At 38.4% G+C, this 15520-nt stretch overlaps 1 protein-coding gene across 2 annotated transcripts; it reads left to right on the plus strand.

Moving 5' to 3' along the window:
• The first annotated feature begins 5083 nt into the window (after positions 1 to 5083).
• Positions 5084 to 13339, plus strand: clrn2 (clarin 2). 2 transcript variants are annotated; one of them, XM_059988924.1, is made up of 4 exons: positions 5084 to 5315; positions 6025 to 6707; positions 10767 to 10946; positions 12720 to 13339. In XM_059988924.1, exons 2-4 carry the CDS (start codon positions 6455 to 6457, stop codon positions 12983 to 12985), a joined length of 699 nt encoding a protein of 232 aa, XP_059844907.1. In that variant the 5' UTR covers positions 5084 to 5315; positions 6025 to 6454; the 3' UTR covers positions 12986 to 13339. The 2 variants fall into 2 exon arrangements, with proteins under 2 accessions (XP_059844907.1, XP_059844908.1); XM_059988925.1 differs by having other exon boundaries at positions 10884 to 10946.
• Positions 13340 to 15520: the final 2181 nt, after the last annotated feature.

The raw sequence follows: 15520 nt of genomic DNA on the forward strand, positions 1-15520 counted from the left end.
TGTTTCTGAAGATGCAAGCAAAGGAGTCGCTGTTTAGCATCATCTTAACTCCACTCCAACTCCAGGCGGAAAACTCTTCACCTTTTCCTCTGCTGATCCCTCAATGAGGACTGGTGTGTATTCCCTCAACCTTCCCTTCCTGAAGTCCACAATAAATTCCTGAGTCACACTGATGTTGAGTGTAAGGCTGTTGCAGTGACGCTACTCAACCAGTTGATCTAATTGCTCCTGTACGCCTTCATATCGCCACCTGAAATTCTGCCAACAATAGTGTCATTGGCAAATTTATAGATGGTGTTTGAACTGTGCCTAGCCATACAGTCATGGTTGTAGAGAGAGTAGAGTAGAGAACTATGCATGCATCCTTGGGTGCCCCAGTGTTGGTTGTCAGTGAGGAGATGTTATTTCTGATCCATACTGACCATGGTCAAGGATCCAATTGCAGAGGGAGGTGCAGAGGCTCAGGTTTTGAAGCTTGTTGCTTAATACAGAGGGTACGATAGTGTTGAATGCTGAGCTGTAATCAATAAAAGCTGCCTGACGTAGCCTGATCTGCTTCCTTGGCATGATAGAAAAACAATAAAATGACATTTAATTAAACATCATTAAAATATTTTTTGTGCAAACCTAGTCATAGTTGTTGAATTTATTTTCTCAAGGTACAAATGCTGGTTGCTGGATCAGAAACATCATCATCATCTCATTGAACTCCAAGTCTATAATCAATCCATTTTACTCATAATATGTTGAGGGCTACACCCATGTCATTTAGGACTGGAAACCCAGAATCTTATGGAAAGACCAGGTACAACCTCTGGAAGCTGTTGCGAGTGCAAAGGGGCAATTTTGGATGAAACTGAAATCATGATGGATGCCTAACAGCTTTGGCAGGACTGGCACAACATCACTTCCTCCAGAGCAAGATTGGTTAGCATAATTTGCCATGACCCATCTCTCCAGGATGAGCCCGAATCTTTTTTAGGGAGAACTGTGACACACTCATGCAAGCCCCCACATCTCTGAAAGCTTCTGTAATCTCAGTCTCTGAGGGCAACGTCTGGGCACCCTCCAAGAGGATGAACCCACAAAATACCTGGCAAACCTGCCTGTGTATTAATAATCAGTGCGGACCAACAGGCTGGCATATTTACAGACATACTCAACCCCTAATTTGGTGACCTAAGGTCCCCTCCTGCTTCAAAAAGTCACCTGTTGTACCGGTGCTGAAGAAGAGTGTGGCGACTTGCCTTAATGGCTCTCACCCAGTGGGTCAGTGGATCTGGATCCGCTTCAGTTTGCTTTCCTCCACAACAGGTCAACAGCAGATGGGATTTCTCTGACCCTGGACTATCTGGACAACAGGAACTCGTAGGAAGGCTGCTGTTTATTTACTACAGCTCAACATTCCTGTCTAAACTTATTAACAAGCTTCAGGACCTGGGCCTCTACACCTCCCTGAACAAAAGAACCCTCAACTTCCTTATTGGTGGACCTCAATCAATGAGAACTGGTAACATCTCTTCCTGGCTGATCATCAACATAAGTGCATCTCAGGGCTGTGTGCTTAGCTCACTGTTGTAGTATCTCTACACCCGTAACTGAGTGGCTAAGCATAGCTCCTGTGCCATTTACAAGTTCACTGTTGTTGGACAAATCACAGATGGTGATGAATCAGGACACAGGAGTAAGATAGGGCAGCTGCTTGAATGGTACACAAGCAGCAAATTGAAAAACTGATGGTTGATATCAAGAAGGGGAAGGACGGCAAACATGCTCCGGTCTACATTGGTCAGTCATGTGGCAGTTCAGTCCGAAGTCCGTGATCCGGTCCACGGACTCTGGATTCCAGATTTTCCGGCGGTCCCTTGCTGTGGTTGGACTTAACTTGAAATCTTTAAGAGATTTACTCTTACTGTCCGTCCTTTCAGTTAGTCCTGACAAAGGGTCTCGGCCCGAAACGTCGACAGTGCTTCTCCTTATAGATGCTGCCTGGCCTGCTGTGTTCACCAGCATTTTGTGTGTGTTGTTTGAATTTCCAGCATCTGCAGATTTCCTCGTGTTTGCAAACTTAAACACCATTAGCTTAGCAACACTATGACCACCTTAACCACTTTGCGCTAAACTGGACTGGACTTTGTGCCTTTTTTGTACAACTTCGTATAACTTACATTGTTAATTAATTTTTTTGTGAATGATGTGTATCTGATGCTTTGTACCTGTGATGCTGCTGCCAGTGAGATGTTTGTTGCACCTGGTGATATGACAATAAACTCAACTTTGACTTTTGATTTTATTAATATTAATCACACTTTAGAATATTGAGAAGACCTGTGTTTTGCAAAAGGAGATCGTAATGGTAAGCAGGAGATTCCTATTTAATTTGATCAAGCGGTCTTCTTTTCAATCAATACTGACCCATGTAAATCACCCAGATGGGGTAGCTGGACAAGTACTAAAATCCTGTGCTGATCATCTGGCTGGACTATTCACTGAGATCTTTAACCTCTCACTTCGGCCGTCTGAGGCACACTTCAACTATATCAGTGTGTAACCTACCTCAGTGACGATCATCCAGTAGCACTTACATCCACAGTGATGAAGTGCTTTGAGAGGTGATGAAACATATCAATTCCTGCTTGAGAAGTGACCTGGATCTACTCCAATTTGTTTGCCAGAGCAATAGGTCCACAGCAGAAGCCATCTTATTTGCTCCTCACTCAACTCTGGAACATCTGGACAGCAAAGAGTCATATGTTAGGATGGTCTGTATCAGCTACAGCTCAGCATTCAATGCCGTCATCCCCTCAAAACTAATCAATAAGCTTCAAGATGTTGGCCTCAGTACTTCCTTGTGCAATTAGATACTCGAGTTGCTCACTTGTAGACCCCAGTCAGTTTGGATTGACAACAACATCTCCTCCGTGATCTCCATTAGCACAGGTGCATCTTAAGACTGTGTGCTTAGCCCCTGCTCTACTCACTGCACCTGACTGTGTGGCTAAGCACAGCTCCAATGCCATATTCAGTTTGCTGACAACACCGAAGTTGTAGGCCGAATCAAAGGTGGTGATGACTCAGCATACAGGAGAGAGACTGAAAATATGGCTGAGTGGTACCATAACAATAACCTCTTACTCAATGCCAACAAGACCAGGGAGCTGATTATTGACTACAGGAGGAGAAAACCAGAGGTCCATGAGCCAGTCCCCTTTGGGGAATCAGAGGTGGAGAGGGTCAGCAACTTTAAATCTCTGTGTTATTATTTCAGAGGACCTGTCCTGGGTGCAGCACATAAGTGCAATTACGAAGGAAGCGTGGCGGTGCCTTTACTTCCTTAGAGTTTGCAAAGATTCGGCATTGAAAACCTTGACAAACTTCTTTGGAAGTGCAGTGGAGAGCATACTGATTGGTTGCATCACAACCTGGCATGTCCTTGAATGGAAAAAACTACAAAAATTGTGGATACAGCTCAGTCCATCATGAATAAAGCCTTCTCACCACTGAGCACAACTACATGTAATGCTGTCATAGGAAGGCAGAAAACATCATCAGGGACCCCACACCACCTAGGTCACACTTTCTTCTTGCTGCTGCCATCAGGAAGAAGGTATAAGAGCCTCAGGACTCACTTCACCGGGTTCACTCCTCAACCATCAGCTCTTGAACCAGAGAGGATAACTTTACTCAACTTCACTTGCCCTATCAATAAACTCTTCCCACAACATATGGACTTACTTTCAAGGATTCTTCATCTCATGTTCTCAATATTTATTGCTTATTTTATTTTTGTGTTTGCACAGTTTGTTGTCTTTTGCACACTGGTTGAACAAAAGACAAATGATCTTTCATTGACTCTATTATGGTTATTATTCTATTACAGATTTATTGAGTGTGCCCACAAGAATATGAATCTTGGGGTAGTAGATGGTGATATATATGCACTTTGATAATAAATTTACCTTGAACTTTGACCATCATATATAGGCACATATTTTTCTAGTTTGAAGCCAAACAGATAGCTATAAAGCTGGAATTCTGAAAAGTAAACTGAATAAATTGGAAATGCACATCAGGTCCACCCTTGATGAACGATGTTAATCTTCTGGATAATGACTCCTCATCATAAGGGACAGATTCATCACATTAGTGTGGGAGTAAAAACAGGTGATAAGGCCAAAAGCACAACAAAAATGGAGAGAGAGGCAGCTTGTGTATTGAATTGTTTAAATGAACTGTTGTTGAAATGTGAAAAATGCTTTATTCACATAGGCAGAATCTCAGATAAGTAAAAGAACAACAAAACAAAGAACGAAGGTTTGCCAAAGTGCAGTCTGGTGTCGTGAAATGTGAGTTGTGAAAACCAACCAGAAAGAAAGTCCAGAAGATCACAGAGAAATCTGAAACGCGATGCTGAAGACCAAGGACTGACAGATACCATGCAGAAAAGTATGATGCTGTTTTTGATAGATCCCTACTAGACACACAGTAGATGTTATACTACATTAGATGCACAATCACTGAAGTGGGGAGTGTACACCAAATCGTTACTCTATCCCCAGTCATCACATAAATAATAGACATGTGTTCGGCCACAACTAATTAAAATTGTTCATGTTTAGGTCATATTGCACAGACAAGGTACAATAATCTCTTGCTTGAACAAGATAAAACACAATCAAAATTGATTGAGCAGAAATATCCTGATAATGGATAAATTTTCACCATGATTATGAATCCTTCAACTAATTTATCCCATAATTGTGTTTAAGTGTTTGGATTGTTTATGTGACTTCATTATAGTAAAGCTAGGAAGAATATGTAGACCATTTTGCTAAAATTATAATTCTTCTGATTCCTGGTTTACTTTTCACAAAACAGAAATCAAAGCCGAGATAGAATTGATTAAACAAAATAAATTATACCAGGGGTATTTAATTCTCAATGCTGTCTTGTTGCAGAAGCTTCATTAATAATGTGTCGATAAGCATGGGATAGAAGGCCAGTGAGAGCTAAGCAGCGCAGTAACCTAGGAGATGGTCACATGAGCAGCTTTAAGACTCCTCTTCTAATGAATCACCAACAGTAAGATTGCTGGTTCACTTATTGTGTTTACTCCATAAGAATCAACTTTGCAAAGGAAAAACCTTTGGCTATAGTAGTCACAAAGGGTTTTATTAGCTCCACAGCATTTAATGAGGACATTACACTAAAATGAAGGTGGAATATGTTCATTGAGAAAGAAAACAGTGTTAAAGACCAACTTGAAAAACTTAGTTTTGGATTTCACCAGCAGTAAAATGTAAATTCTACAATAAGTAAGTATGTGAATTGTTTGACTTTTAGAAGAACTTGTTGATTGCATATAATATTCATTTACGCAAATGTATTCATGGGAGATAATTCCTTCTATATACGGTAAGCTGAAGAGAATAATGATCTGGACTGCAGAAGTCTCTATTTTTTATAAACAATTCTGCTTTCAGTTATTTTGGTAACCGATGGACATTTTACAAGGCAATGACATTTCTTTTCAGAGATCAGTCTAATGTAACAGGTTGATATACAGTATTTTGAATTCCAATGTCAACAAATAAATATTTTAGCATAATCTGGATCATTTGCAATTTTGTACATCAAAGTCAATAGTAACTTCAAAAAATATATGGAAATCTTAATGTTATTGCCCTGCAGCTAAACAGTATTCTCATGAATATGAAGTTATAATATTGGCAAAAATTTAAGTTTTCCAGGAAGTATTATTTTGTGAATTTTCAAGAACTTTTTTGTTGGAAAAGATGAACTTTCATTTCAATTGAAGCAGAAAGTTCAGGAAAAGCACAGTGATATCATTCTATTTCTCTCCCAGCCTTTTTTCTGGCCTCAAATACCGTAGAATCCCATGTCTAGAAAACTGATGTAAGCAAATTTTTGATTTTGATGTACAACATTAAATGTTAGAACAAAAGTGCATTTGAGGAGTGGTTCCTTCCAATTTTTGTCTTTTTTTGGTTTTCTTTTTTACAGTCATGCCAATGTTCACGACATATTCAGTTTTGGTGAAACAGACATCTACTGGAACTAAACTGGAACTGTCAATGAGGTGACAACTGTGAGAGAAGCAATGGTTAGACCTTTTGATATTAATTGAGAGGAGCTAAACATGCATTTGGAGAAGGTGCAAAGATTATTAGGCTTTCTGAAAATTGCGATGTACTCAAAAGAATATGTAAGCACTATCAAATGAATAACAACAACAGTAGGACTAATGAATTATTGGACAATATATGTCTGAATTGCTTTAAATTACCTTATCACATCAAATTATAAAGCATCAAAATAGGTTTGGAGTTGGATTTTGCATCAACTTCGCTTCAACTAGAACTGGAAGACTTCCCTGAATCATTCACGTATTAAGAGAGTGACAGAGACCTGTATTAAAATTACAATTCATGTGATGCCTAACCTTCTGAAGAAAGCTCTGTTTTCTGTATCTGCCATTGTAAGTTTTTTATCTGCAATCCTGCTTACTGTGGCACTGGGAACGACACGATGGGTGACTGGTACCATTTTGTGCAAAACAGGGGCTGAAATAGTGAACGCTACAGATCCAGAAATGGCAAAGTTTATAGGACACCTTTACTATGGACTATTCCGAGGACGGAAAATACGAAAGTGTGGTCTTGGAGGACGGTACTCTGAAATCACAAGTAATTACAGTGAATATTGGAAAATTATGTTATTGTTTAATTTGTTATTTAAATGTACTCTGTGGCACTCAGGGTTTCTCTCTGGAACTCATAAATACTGGTCCTGATGAAGGTGATAAACTTTTCCCTCATTTGCAAACGGTTCAGACCAAGATCATTGTACAAGTATCCTAGTGAGTCTTTTGACTTTTCTTAAAGTGACATTAAATTGACAACCCATTTTCTGGCTTTCCTGTCTTTAGACAAGGCTGCCATACCTGAAGCTAGATTGAGGACATATATTCCTAGCAATTGGATTGCACCTGTTTTTGGCACATGTTTAGCATTATCTGCAAATAAGCCCCCTCAAAAATAGTAGGGAAATTGCCCAAAAGCACATGCAGAAAAGCATGCAAGTATTTAATACTAGTAGAATATGGACTGGAAACAAATTTAGCACAACTACCAAATCTTTGGTGTACAGCAATCAGAGAGGGGTGATGGCCCTTTAACTAATATCCACCAATAGCAGCCCAAACAAGAGTAGGTAACAATATGGCTGTCTAGGGAGAAAGAAGTGTTGCAGGAAGGTGGAAAAGACATCCCAGATTTATTAGACGGACATTAAAGTCCCATTGAGCATGATTCTTTTCAGAAAGGAGTCTCTGTCTGATGGGCCAGGACTTACCCTGATCACCTTTGGAAAAGCTTGGCAGGGGGTGGCTTGAGTTGTCTCCTCCAAGATGTAAATGTTGCCAGTCAGTGTAAAAGCTTTGCAACTTCACAAAGGTGACAAGGTGGGGCTTCCTCAGGTCTTCTCCCTTGTATACTTTGGAATAGGCAACTGGTCCAAAGACTTGAAGTGAACTTCACTTGGAGCTCCATGAGGAATGATTGAGTGTGAACTTAATTAGCTTGAAATATGAGCTCAGTAATCATCTCCCTAACAATTTCTTGCTAATCTAAACAATATACTGAACAGTGCATTACTTTTAACTGCATTGATTACAATAATGAATCAACATTATTGATACCTGTGGCAGTCCAACATGTTAAAAGGTCTCAACCTCTGCTTGCACTTCCAAGTGTTGCTTTTTGAAGGACAGTTATTTGTGCATTTTACCACTCTTCAAGGAACATAGAGGTATTGCAGCAAGCCAATAAAGTAGTTGGATTAGTGATTCATTCATTGATGAGATAAGTTTTGGATAAGTGGACCTGCAAAGCTACATGCAAAGTGGAAATGCATGATGAGCTTGCACCTTGCCTATATATTATCTCATGTCTCATGTCCGGTAATTGATTTACCGGATTGGTAGCAATGATTGGGAAATGAAGTACATTGCTTACTGTGCTCTGAGGACTATTGTTTTGAAACACTTCAAAGATGGACTTAACTGTATCTCCTGCCTGAGCTCTCTAACTCAAACTGAGTGGCCAATGCAATGTTGCCAATCATGTATCATTGAGGAGCCGGTTTAAGGAGGGAATGGCATCCTTTACTTTTCTGCAGTTGGCTCTGAAGCTGCCCAATCACATCTCCCAATGTCAGGAGAGTATGACTTTAAATAGCTAGAAAAGCAAGAACTTGCCAACTTCCAACAAGGCTATTCCATGGCAGTAGTTGTATGAAGATTTGGTTCGGATTTATGTCAGTAGAGTTAAAAATATGTTCTGTATGGCAAATTATGTCATTAGATACACTTCTGCCTGTGGGAAAATGTTCGGCAGGCTAGTATGAATTTTGATCAGAAGTGTCCGGTCAGTTTCATCTGGAAATTATTACTAACATAGTATTTTTCTGAACTAAATTAATTTTGAATTGCATAGCACTTTAAAAGTTAGTGCTGGGTAATCTATTTTTGAGCTGTTAAGTGTTAACTCTGACATTTCTCATCTTGAAGACCCCATATAAAAAGAATATTATAGTTAATTTTGCAAAAGAAATGACCTTTTCATGAGAGTTTATCTTTAGCATGATTCATTTTCAGTGAGAATTATGGAGAGGATCGAAATTTTATTAATATTTCAGTAGCAGGATGGTACAGAACTCGTTGAAATTGCAGTCATTTTTCCTTTTCCAGAGTGCCTTTTTCAAAAATGGGATTTAGTCAAATACAAAAAAAATCAAAGGGGCAGCTTGTTTTAAATCAGATCAATTTTTGGATCATTTCATCTAGCATTCAGTTTTATTGTCCCTAAAAAGAACAAATGTCATCATAGAATGTCAGTGGAATATATAACATGATAAAACAGCACATATTGCTACATGTAACTGGGTGTTCATTTACATAAACAATAAATGTACTGAAAGAGAGAATTACTTTCTGGATGATAAATGACATATGTCCTGAGAAACTCATTGAGCATAGAAATCCTATGAAGCTTGTAAAAGAACGAGCTGCCTTTTGAAGCAAAACTTACTCTTCACACTTATAAGCATCTCTAAAATTTTAAATGTTTTATTGTGTTTACTGCCTGAATGGTAATTGGGAAGATAGGTAAGTAACCTAATACCTGGACTATGAAGATGAGAATCTACCCATATACCAATCTTATCTAAAGTAAACTACATCGATGCCTGTGTGATTGGATTACATTGTGCCTAGCTGCCACCTTCCATCATGTTGGCTGAAGTTTACAAGATATCGATCAGCCAATCTGATATAGGAAATAACTGCATGACATAAGTAGGTGGTGGTGCCAACAGGCAGAAAATAATGGCAAATCAAAATAAGAAAGATACATTGATCTTGTAAAATTCATTGCAGATGCTCAATCCTTCCTCATTCAATCCTGTTTGGGTGGAATGCTGCTGGTGGACTGGGACCATTAAGAAGCTTCATTGCTCTAGAACTTATCGCACAGATGAGGCCATTTGGTCCATCAGACATGTGTAGGTGCAATGACTCTCCATTCTACAGTATTTCATACTGTTATCTTCTCACAGGAAATAAAAGGTGGAAGAATAAAATGAGTAAGAATAACCTGAAGCACACAGCACTCAGCAGGAGTCCAGGAGTCCTGTGCATTATTTTGTTGAGACGATCAACACATAGATGACATCAAGGAAAAGGAAAAAGAAAATGATATAACCATTTTCAAACTGGAGATAAAATAGCATTGGGCTTTTTAGAGTTAAGATAAATGAAAACTAATAGACTGTCATACATAATAACATACTCTTCAACTAAATGACAGTTAAATTTGGAGGTAAACTGAATACACAGTTCTGCTATAATTTTCTTCACAATGAACAGTGAAAATGTGCAACAGTTTACTAGCAGGTGAATGATATAGATAAATTTAAAAAGTAACTTGATTATTTGAAGACATGCAGAAGTGGAAATAAAAGTCTCAGAAATGATGTTGAGAATATTAACAATTAAGATACTTATAGGCTTTCCTCTACCATAATTTTAAAGAATAATATTAGTGTTGATAAAATGGATAAAAGAATGTCATGTAAAGTCACGTTACAACAGCTGTATACAGTAAATTATGTGCATATTGTGTGCCTATAATTTAACTTAATCATCAGACAATGGGACTATGATGATTTTTGAGAAAAATACCAAGTTGTCAAAGATGACAGTAATGTGAAATTGGTTTTGTGCAGGTCTCTATTTTTGAACTCTGTGCCTCAGAGTACACACATAAATGCATGAAATTCAAAATAAATCACCAGTCCTTCCCAATATTTTCCTCCAAGGTATCTGCCGATACATTGTAGCCAATAATTCTCTCTTGCATTAAAGAGCCTTCCAGTTTGAGCACTGACCCAGTTAAGAGCAATTAATTCAGTTAAATCAGATCTGGAGTTGCCTTGTTCTAGATTACATGTCACTACTTCTTGGATAAGCTCATTGATCTATTAGATAAAAAATGTATATATATTGATAAAATTATTCTAGATATGAAAATAATAGTCATGGAAAAGTAGCATCACCGTGGACAACTAAACAATTTGAAAATTCAGATTTGTCATTATTGTTCATCAGTTTTACATATGCATTAATATAAATCCTTTTCCAGAAACATGCATGCTTTCGTTATAATATTTTTAATCTATATTTTCAGTTTTTCCACAGCTGGCGAAAACATTGAATACTGCTGTGCACATTTTGGTTATATTGTTTATCTGCCTAGCAATTGCATTTGCTATGGTTAGTTTTGGATTTTGTATTTACAATGCAGTGAAAATCCCTTACCAGGCCATGAAAGGATCAATGGGCATCCACCTCTGGAATTTGTTTGCAAGTAAGTGTATTGAACACAATATTTCATGCAGTGTTCCTTTCCTGTTTTCAAATAAAGGGATATGCATGATATTATACAGTTGAAGCATAATTAGTACTACTTACACTACAGTAATTTAAAACTTTGAATAATGGTATGCTTTGTTACAAGCTCCCAGTTTCAATCATCTTCGGAACGGAATGCTTGTAACAAAGCATACCATAATCCAAAGCACATAAACAAATTGGGCTGTTGCTATACTGTCCTAACTTTATATGTTCTATCAATCCTCAAATGAAGTAAATTCCAGCACCTGCAGTCTCCTGTTGTCTCCAATCATTAAATGAAATAATTCTAAAGCCTCAAATTAATGTTCCACATATTTGAAAGAAAAATTGATTTTTTTTCTTGATAACATGTAACATTCATGTTTTTGCTGCTTATGACTCTCAACTATAATAACATTAATATTTTGTTGTTTTATATTGTGATTATTTCAACCATGCACAAGTTGGGCCAAAGGGCGTGTTTACGTGCTGTATGGCTATTTTTCAATATTTTCCATCTGCAGAAATGTTATTTTGTTATATAGTTTTTAATCTAAACTGTTTAATATCTCCCATATCCCTTTAGTAAATAGTTTTATTTGTAAGTTAATAATTTAGGAAGAATGAGCTATACATCCTACAAAAGAAATATATATTTTTTCTTGCTAACATTAACGCTGAGATTACATAATGTCTGTTATTTTAGCTCTTTGTAGTTATAAAAATTCCTTACAAGTTATCAATAGTGCTACCATCATATTAGATAGCTTTGGTAAGGCTCCTTGATTCTGCATTGAACCAAGTCACTTTAAAAATACCTTCTTTGCACATTCATTTATACCTTAAGGGAATACGAAAGAAATCAGAAACTATGCACATCATGTGTTAATTATTTTTTGAGAGATGAGCTTCAAGGACTTCAGCAGTACTTCAGACTGATGTCTGTCCCTCACACATCAGTAATTAGGTTGTTCCAAATGGCAAGGAGTAATAGGTAAATTTGAGAAAAATTGGAGAATTGTTAGCCATGGGGAACTGTTATAAAAGAGTAGTGGAGGTTTGTGTCGGTCAGCCATGATCTTATTGCATGATGGGGCAGTCTTGGGTTGCTAGGTGAATTACTACTGTTCCTATTGTCATGTGCTGCATATATAATATAAATTTGTGCCTCATCCAACTATTATTGGGTACAATACAACAATATATCTAGGCAGAAACAAATCTCTCCAGTCAGAAGTGTGCTAAACTATTATCTAATTAACATGCCTAGCCTAGCAGAGAAGTTAAATATCGTGGTTGTTAGAATTCTGTTGAGACTGATAGTTCTTTCTTGAAAGCATCAACTCTATGCCATCTGTTAGGTTTGACATGATACTTCTTCTATGTCTTGATACCAAATGGTTATTTGCAATGCATAAATTCATCATCCATTCAGCTCTACATTCTGATGTTTGCATGTACGCACCTCTATTAGAAATTACTTGATCATGGACTGACACAGGATCATGTTTGAATTCAGCACCTTAATCAATGTTGCATCAAGGTCCATTGCAGTACAGCAGTCACCCACCCAGTTAACATCATCTAAATCTCCATCTTTATCCTGTTTGTAGATCAGCTTCTCATTGACTAAAACTGGCTGAGGCATGAGCAGAGCGAGATAAAAAGTTCTAGATGAGGCAAATCTATGGACAGGGAAGTGTGCTATATCATTCTATGTTGGAATTGCAATGTTTTCTCTCCACAGGTCTATGTGGATTGTTTGCAATTGTTTGTTTCTTTGCCACTGTGAAACTTCACCACCACACAGAACGAGTTGCCAATTTTCGTGAGCAAGTCTTTAAGTTTGTTATACTTCAGGAATACTTCGACTTTTCCTTCTGGATTTGTGTGGCAAGCCCTGTGGTACATATAGTGAATATTCTAATTGTGTGCATCAGCGGAATACAATGTCCCACATTAAAGACCAAATCAGAGGAAGCAAATGTCACAGCCGAAGACCTGATGTACTAGTCAACCAATGTCATTGGTATCATGCAGGAACATATCATTGGAAAATTTCACCTGTAATGAACTGCTTCCAAAAGCCAAATACATCTTGTTTATCTTGTGACAAACAATTCATGTCTGGTGTAATATTGGAAGAGTCCTTAAACTAACATTAAATGTATTTTATCTCAATGGAACTACACATAAGTTGTCTTTATGTAAATATTTAATGGTAAAATGTGTATTTTCTTCATCCAGCCAGTTATTATTCAAAATCTTAATTTGTTTGATATGTATTTTAAAACTTTTTTCATATGCTTGTGAAAATGTGTTGGATGTTTGACAAAACTACGTAACTGTCATCACTGAGAATAAAATAACTGGACACATTGCTGCCGTCACCCTCACCTCTCTCGTCTGTCGTGAGCAGGGCTGGTTCCAGTGGTCTCATCTCAAAGGCTCCCTTATCTAGGTTGACTACGTACCACCACAGTCTTCCTTGCCTGGATGTTACTGAACCTTCCATGCTCCCTCCTTTTTGTCCTGTACAGGACAACACTGAATTCCACAGTCTCTGAAACTCCGTGACAGTTGCATCAGGGACAGCTGGCTGTTGATGTCAGGGACGTACTGTACGTGCAAGACTCCTGGTTAATAGTGGCACAAGCACCACCTCTCTTGGGTAACAAGAAGTCCAGTACTAGTTATTTTTGAAGGGCTGCAGTGTAGATTGCCTGTATTTCGGCAGCAATGTCATTAGTGGCCTGGGTTCATACCATGAGCCGCTATGACTGTATCTTCATTCTTCATTGCTGAAACCATATTAATGCTCTCACGAACCAGTTTCCAGGTCCCCAGAACAGGAACAGTACAATCCAGAAATACTCAGACTCCATACCCCTTCAATGGCAGGCCACACAGCACAATATGGAGAGAGTAGGAATGTGATTCATCTGTTGTACTACATAAGCCAGATAACAACAATCTCTCCACCGCTTTGCTTCCGGCCAAAGATCCCATTATAGGAGGGGTACTCTGGCAGCCATTGATAGACCTGACAGCCACGTACTTAGTAATTACCATTGACAGGATTCAGAGGGTCACCAATAGTATTGACATTGCACATACTGTTATCCAAATCTAGTCCCATCCCTTGATGGCTACAGTAACATACTTCACCCCGATTGCCATGAAACAGATTCAGAGCAGAGCAATGTAGGTCCATTGATACCAACCCTCAAAACAGTTCTAAGAATCATTCCTATGGCAGTGCAGTTCCCTGCTTCCTTTACAGTTATAGTTTTGGGATCAAAGCAACACACATTGTAAATCACCTTCTGAATATATAGGTCCTCAAGAGCACACCCAACAGCTTGACCGGTTAGTGCATTGTGCATATTCATAGCTATTCACGTTAGGGGTGTTGGTGTCATGAGGTAGTTCAGAAAACAGATGCACTGACTATCCAAAATGTAACGCATGTTGATCATTTAAGGTGGTCAAATTCATTAGTTCTTACCATCAAGGTTCTTCTGGCCATCCCGTCCCTGCTTTGGTGGCACTACTGGCCTAATGTGTGAGGTGTGTATCCACATTTGCTTTCCTTGGACTCTTAGAGAGGTATACGTGGTCAGCAACACTAGGAATGGACCTTCCCAGCAGGGCTCCAGGAAGTTCATTCATCAGTGGGCTCTCCCAGTACCCGATCTTCCATCTGGCAGATCTTCTGGGCTTCGGGTACCTGTTGATGGGAACTGTTAGGAACTTGCGTTTGTGCTGTACAATAATGCAACATTGCAGGTTTCTGCAGCAGTGGAACTCAATGTGATTACCTACACAGGCACAATCAACTGGCAGACATCATTCGCCAAAATCTTGCTTTAGAATACAGACTCATAGAAGACACCTCACTGTAAATACAAGGCTGATCCAGATTTAGAGTCAGAGTCCCACAAATTATACTGTGATTGATCCATTATTACATCCATAATAACTGTTCAGATATAATATTACAAGATAAATGAACAAGAACAACTTCGTTAGTAGATGCAGCCATTCCAAACACACATATCATACAAATTCAGTAAGTGAAAAACGCCAGAAATGGGCTGAATTAGAGGAAATTGAAAGAGGATGGATCATGAACAAGGTACACATTGTCCCAATAGTGATATCTACAACTTGTATCTTCCCAGTCACTACACAATAGCATTAAACACTTTGGTCTACACAGCAATAGTTATGTAAACCTCCAGAAAGCCACAATACTAAAAACCACTAGAATAATCTGGAAGTTCCTAGGCATTGAGAAATGAGGGTGCTTGGCGATGCCTGTACCTCAGGTTTTACCAGCTTGAGCTGAGAATAAAAATAAAAATAAGATAATAATAATAAATAAGCAATAAGTCTTGAGAACATGAGATGAAGGGTTCTTGAAAGTGAGTCCATAGGTTGCAAGAAGATTTCAGAGATAGGACTGAGTGAAGTTATCCCCACTGGTTCAGGAGCCTGATGATCGAGGAGTAATAACTGTTCCTGAACCTGGTGATATGGGTTCTG

Source organism: Hypanus sabinus, chromosome 14, assembly GCF_030144855.1.
Source record: "Hypanus sabinus isolate sHypSab1 chromosome 14, sHypSab1.hap1, whole genome shotgun sequence".
NCBI classification, from domain to species: Eukaryota; Metazoa; Chordata; class Chondrichthyes; order Myliobatiformes; family Dasyatidae; genus Hypanus; species Hypanus sabinus.